We start from the raw sequence: 6,107 nt of genomic DNA, 5'->3' as shown, positions 1-6,107 counted from the left end.
GCACAGAGCTGGGTATCCGAGAGCCCGCGGCACCCCAAGATTCCCGGCACTGGGGGTGGCTCAGAGCTCCCGCTCACCTCGCTGAGCCGTTTAGCACCCGCTGCTGTGTAATCACACCGAGTCACCGGTCATGGGAGCAGCAGGAAGTGGAGGCTAAGGGCATCTCACGTCCAGAAATGCTCTTGGCACCCCCTCACCTCCTTTCAGACCCTTTTCTTCTCCCTTTCCGCTGCTGTCGGGCAAGCTCAACATGGGAGTTCATTTTCCCATTTTTCCCATCAAAACTTGACAGGGAAACTGAGGAACGGGGTCTGGGCTCCTTGCTGGGGGGACGCTGGGGGACAACAGGGAAAATATGGACCCACTCAGAAAGGGAAGTCCTGGAGCTTGTGCAGCAACACGTGGCTGTCCCAAGAGAGACCCAATAGGAAGCAAAAATCCACAGGGGAATTTTGTTGGTGATTTTGAGGAATTGGGATGATTTTCCAGAGCAGCTGTGGAGGAGGAACAACCTCTGCAAGATGAAAACGTGGCTTTGAAGTCCCAGGAAAGGAAAGCAGAGCTGGGAACTCTGTTGCCTTTTTCCAATTACCCTAGCTGCTCTAATAAAGATATCGCTTCTCCCCACAGCCCTTCCCGTTCTAATCTTGCCTTGGGAAAAGGCATCTCTCAGCAAGGCAGGGAGATAAGTGCTGCAGAGCCCCGAGACTTCCCACCAGCGACCTTGAACAGAGCTGCTCTGCTCAGGAGAGAAGATAAAGCCCAGATGGTTTTAGTGCTGGTTTAAATCCCTTTTTATAGCCTGAAAGTGAAAGTCCACAGGTGACAAGGAAAACCCTTGATGAACTGAAAATCTCTGACACAAGCAGAAAATTGCAAAGTCCTGAGCAGCTGTGCAGGGAAATTAGGGCATCTACGGGTGGGGAGTGAACCACAACCTGTGGCAGAGGTCAGGGACAGCAAGATTTCTGGGATGGGGACCTGTAAAATTGTTGCCAGTGCCTTGATTGCCAAAATGCACACATGGCTGTGGAGCAGAGCAGGGGGATGAAGAAACTGGAGGAAAGGGACAGTGATAAGGAGCACAAATCCTTGACGCTGGCATTTACTGGGACATGGTGAGGACAGCAACACTGCCAAGGTGGTCCTGTGAGCCTGGAAGGCAAACCAAGAGCAGAAGCCAGACTGGAGGCTTGTCCCCACTCAGCTTCTTCTGTCCCTCTGCACTGAGACCACCCCACACCTGGCTGTGTGGATATGGCTGGAAGGTCAGGAGAGCAGCCAGGACCTGCAGCCTGGACCCCTGCAGCATCCCCCACCCACACAGGACCAGTCCACCTGCTGCCACCAACCCTCCTTGTGGGGCTTGTGTCATCCACCTCATCCACCAACCTCTGCCCGTTCCCTGCCAGATGCTCCCAGAATCCCAATTCTTTGCCTCCAGAATGTGATCAAAAATTCAACGTCGTGCAGCCACCTTCAGGACAAAACTCCTGGGTTTCCCCTGAGTAAATCCATACATTCACCCCGGGATGTGCATATCCCCTGCACCCTCCAATGCGTGCCCCCATCTCTCCCCCATTCCCCCCTCGCTCTCCGCGGTGCTGCCCGGCCTTCAAGTCAGGTGCCCGGAGCCGTGACCTGCCGCGGGTTTTGGGCCGAGCCAGGAGCTCCCTGCCCCGGAGCCGAGCTCCGGAGCGCTTTTCCAGCTCCTCCCTCCCGGCCGCGGCCGCGGGGATGGGCGGTGGCGGAGGCGGGCGGGAGCAGCGCTCCGCCCGCGGGGCCGGGGCGGGCCGGGGCGGTGGGAGCCGAGGACAAAGGTGACCGTGCGGGAGCGGTGCCCCAGAGCCCCCTCGCACCATCCAACCCCGGATCCAGCGCTCTCACGGCCACCACGGCCACGCGCGTGTCGCTGATGCTGGTGACCGCCGCAGACCGGAGGTAGAGTCCAGGTGAGTGCAAAGTCTGGCACGGCGAGGCCACCAGCGATTAGGGGACAAGAGGAGCGGTGGCCTTGCCCGGCTGACAGGGTTCATGGCCACGGTTCTCTGGAGCGGCAGCCAGATCCACGGTGCCGGCCAAAACCTTCCGTGCGCGCCGCGGGGAGGAGCGGCGCGACACGGAAAACACGGCGCCGGCGGGAAGGTCACCTGCGCCAGGTGACGTGAGGCACCGGGACAGGCCCTGCCTGGGGCTCCTCCGTGGGAAAACACTCTACTGGGGTGGTGGTGGGGGGGTGAACCTCATCCCCAGTGAGCCCTGGGGAGCCAGAGCCCACCCGGCATCCGCCGGACTCAGCACCTTGCCTGGGAGCGAGCTTATCCCAACTATCGCGGGGTTGTTTATTCAGTAGCTCCATTTCCTGGGCGCCAGGGCTGCTGCCAGCAAGAACAAAAAGCCGATGGTTCGTTTCCGTGCAATTAAGGCGCAGCGCTGAGCACCCTCTGTCCCCGCAGGGCGCGGAGCCATGAAGCTGAACGAGCGGAGCTTGGCCTTCTACGCCACCTGCGACTCCCCGGCCGACTACGCCGGCTTCCTCTACAAGCGCGGCGAGCGGCACACGGCCTATCACCGCCGCTGGTTCGTGCTCAAGGGCAACATGCTCTTCTACTTCGAGGAGCGGGACAGCCGGGAGCCCGTGGGCGTCATCGTGCTGGAGGGCTGCAATGTGGAGCTCTGCGATTCAGCCGAGAACTTTGCCTTCGCCATCCGCTTTGGCGGCAGCAAGTCCCGCACCTACGTGCTGGCGGCGGAGAGCCAAGCGGCCATGGAGTCGTGGGTGAAGTCGCTGTCCCGAGCCAGCTTTGACTACATGCGGCTGGTGGTGCGGGAGCTGGAGAAGCAGCTGCAGGAGATGAGCCGGGGGCTGGCCGGAGGATGTGTGGGCTCCCAGGAGCCTCCCGGCCCTTGGAAGCCGAAGCCGTCGGGGCTGGAGCAGTCCCGGGAGCGCCTGCCCGCTCTGCCCGCCATCCTGCCGAAGGAGAACGGCTGCGCGGTGTGGAACAACGTGCTGGGGGCGGGCCGGCCCCCCGACACCTCTGGCTGCGGTGGGCACGATGAGGACGGGAACCCGCGGCCGCCGCCGCTGCCGCCGCGCAGGCGGGTGTCGAACGGCGCCGGGGCGGCCGTGGCAGAGAGCCCGTCCACCTTCTGCCGGCTCCACGAGCAGTACAGCCGGGAGATGGCCCGGCTGCGGCAGGACTGGCAGCAGAGGCGGCGTGGCCCCCAGCCCTGAGCGGTGCCTGAGCCCTGGGAACCTACCAGGAACTGGGGCAGGTCCCCATCCTTGGTGCTGGGCCCGTCCCCTCCTCACCCCGTGCAGACGTGGCTGTGGTGGTGACGGACACCTGCTGGTGGTGCCAACGAGGGCTCGGCACCAAGGGACACCAGTGCTGCTCTGTGATGGTGAAATGGGCACCACAGGGGTGCCCTCCAGCCTTGCCCCCATGTGGGTTTGGGGTGCTCCACTCAGCACAAGCAAACTGCAAACCACTCACTGACTGAGGCTTCCTGGAAATTGCTGCTCTGGCTCTGCTGGGGCCTCTTGATGCTCTTGCAGTGGGATCACGGCTTGACAACTTCTGGAGGAGGATTTTGATGGGATCTCGCTCGCCTGAGTTCCCATGTGGGTTCCACAACGGAGAGCCTGCTACTGACTTCCCCTCCTGGCCCAGCACAAGGCTGAGGTCGGCTGAGCTCTGCCAGATCCCTCTGCTCCAGCAGGATGTGGTTTGAAATGAAAATATCAGCGAGTGCAGCCCTTCCTTAATGGCAGCAGCAGCTCCGCACGCTCCGGGGAGCTGGTGACACCCAGCCCCGGGCATTACACAGGGAGCAATTGCTGCTTGCAGCCTGGATGGCGAATATGGGGGAGTCAGACCCTGGGGGAGTTCAGCAGCTGTGGGCACTGCTTTGCTGGTGGATATTTTGGGACAGCACATCATCCCCGTGCCAGCTCACTAAGGGGAAGCATCGCTCGTGGTGGCAAATGGGAACGTGTGTGTCAGCAGCAGAGCGTGAGGAATGATTCATGTGCCAAACCAGAGCAAAGCTGGTGTCTCATGCCTGTGTTTCTATCTTATTTCCACATCAGAAACTCAAGCTGCAGGCCCAGAGGTGTGGTGACCCACCCTGGAGCAAAGGGGAGCAGTCAGGGTGCCCTGGCTTAGGGCTGGGTGGCTCCAGCTCCCTTTGCTCCCTTGGGACAAGCACAAGATTTTTCTACAATAAAAGTTGTTTCAGAGCTTCCCTGCCATCCATGGTCCTTGTTTGTACCTTTAAGCCCCTGGGGAGGAGGGTCCAGGTGGGAATTAATGCTTTATTTTAGTCCTTCCTTCTGTCCCCACCATGTCTGCAGGGCTGGTCACGGACGTGTCACCTGAATGGGACATGGCCAATGCCACGGTCTTGCAGGGCCCTGGAGCCCCATATCTGCCTGCAGGGATGGGGTGAGATGGGATGGGGTCACCCTGGGAACATCAGGACACCCAGTGCCAGGATGGTCCCATGGCAGAGCTTCTTTTAACCAGGACAAAATATCTGTCCCCTTCTTGATGCTACACAGGGACCAAGGACTCTGCCCTTGTGAAAGTGGCCAGCACATCCCCATGTCCCTGCCCACAAATCCCACCTGCATGAATGTCTCCAGCTTCTCTTTAACACGGGGTCTGGCAGAGGCTGGACAATCTCTTCTTGGGGAGACTGAGGCACGAAGCCAGCCAAGCTCACCTGCTCACCCAGACCCCTGCAGAGCGTGGAGCCTGCTCCTGGCCAGACACGGCATCCCCCTATGGAATTTGGCATTTGGAGCAGTGCCAAGGGCAGCCAGGGTGCAGCTGCACCCGGAGCACCCAGATGGTTCATGTGGCTCCGTCCTTTGCTGCAGGGGAAGATTCTGGTTTCCATGGCAGCTGGCACAGCTTCTCCAGACGTTCAATATCCATCAAAAATAAGTCCTTCTCAACATGTTAGCTGACAAACAAGCTCAAACAGATATGCAACATATGGATTTATTAATTCAGCAGACAAACAGCCCTGCCTGATGTCAGAAGCTGCCGACTTGCCCAGCCACGGCTGGCTCCAAACAAGAGCCGTGCTGGGGCACAGTGCCAGCAGCAGTGCCAGGTTGGGCAGGGCTTTGGGCAACCTGGCCTAGTGGAGATGTCCCTGCCCATGGCAGGGGTAAGATGATCCTTAAGGTCTCTTCTAACCCAAACCATTCCAGGAAACTATGATTTTATGTTAAACCAAACTGAAACTCGCGCTGGAGGATGTTGAGCTACTCCAGGGGCAGGAGCAAACCTGCAGCAGGGATGAGAACAGGAATTTCATGAGGCAGGATCACACCCTGAGCTGGACTAACCCCCTTGAACACCCTCTTTTTTATTATCCCCCAGTCACTGGGGTAAGGAGAGCTCTTGCCACAATCCCAAAGCAAAGCTGTGACTTCTGAGGGTGCCAACACTGGCTAAGTGTGAGAGGAGTTCCCATTCCATCACCTCCAGACAAAACACACCCCAAGGCCAGAGTCGTATCCAACTTCTGTATTTAGTGGCTCTTTACAGAACTTGTTCCTTCCAAAATTGTTAAACAAAGTTCATCGATCTCATAGAAACTTTTGAAGTACAGAACATGAGCCTAACAAAAACGTGACCGGTGTGTCCCGCTGGCTTTCATACAACAGGATTGCCGTGCTCAGGACTATCCTAAGTGCTTCCTCAAATCCCGTTCCACTAAAGCTCCCTCTAGCACACAACGGAGAAGGCAGTCAGTGGTCACACCTCCACCTGCCACAGCACGGTGGCAGAGCAGCCATGGGCACCCTGGGGCTGGTCAGGGCAGGAGAGGCAGGCAAGGAGAGCTGTGCCCTCACGCAGCATTGCTCGTCCACTACCACCCGAATACAAAAATACCTTCTATTCTGATAAAAACGTCTACAGTGGAAAATCAGTCAGTGCATCGCCCGGGAGCCTGGCAGGGCCTTGGTGGGCGATGGCTGATGCCGTGTGGGCAGGGGACAGGGCAGAGCAGCCCAGTGTGGGACACTCCACATCGGTTAAAGGCATTTTGTTAGCAGAGGCCGGCTGGAGGCGGTGGGGCCAGGGAGG

The 6,107-nt window shown here is 59.0% G+C and overlaps 1 protein-coding gene across 2 annotated transcripts; it reads left to right on the top strand.

Annotated features, from left to right (window-relative positions):
- The first annotated feature begins 1,814 nt into the window (after positions 1-1,814).
- Positions 1,815-4,321, top strand: PHETA1 (PH domain containing endocytic trafficking adaptor 1). Of its 2 annotated transcripts, none has more exons than XM_053993899.1 (2): positions 1,815-1,952; positions 2,457-4,321. In XM_053993899.1, exon 2 carries the CDS (start codon positions 2,468-2,470, stop codon positions 3,233-3,235), a length of 768 nt encoding a protein of 255 aa, XP_053849874.1. In that variant the 5' UTR covers positions 1,815-1,952; positions 2,457-2,467; the 3' UTR covers positions 3,236-4,321. The 2 variants fall into 2 exon arrangements, with proteins under 2 accessions (XP_053849874.1, XP_053849875.1); XM_053993900.1 differs by having other exon boundaries at positions 2,426-4,321.
- Positions 4,322-6,107: the final 1,786 nt, after the last annotated feature.

This window comes from Vidua macroura, chromosome 18 (assembly GCF_024509145.1).
Source record: "Vidua macroura isolate BioBank_ID:100142 chromosome 18, ASM2450914v1, whole genome shotgun sequence".
NCBI lineage: Eukaryota > Metazoa > Chordata > Aves > Passeriformes > Viduidae > Vidua > Vidua macroura.
Note: the sequence above shows the minus strand (reverse complement) of the source record. Positions and strands in the feature narration are given on the sequence as shown.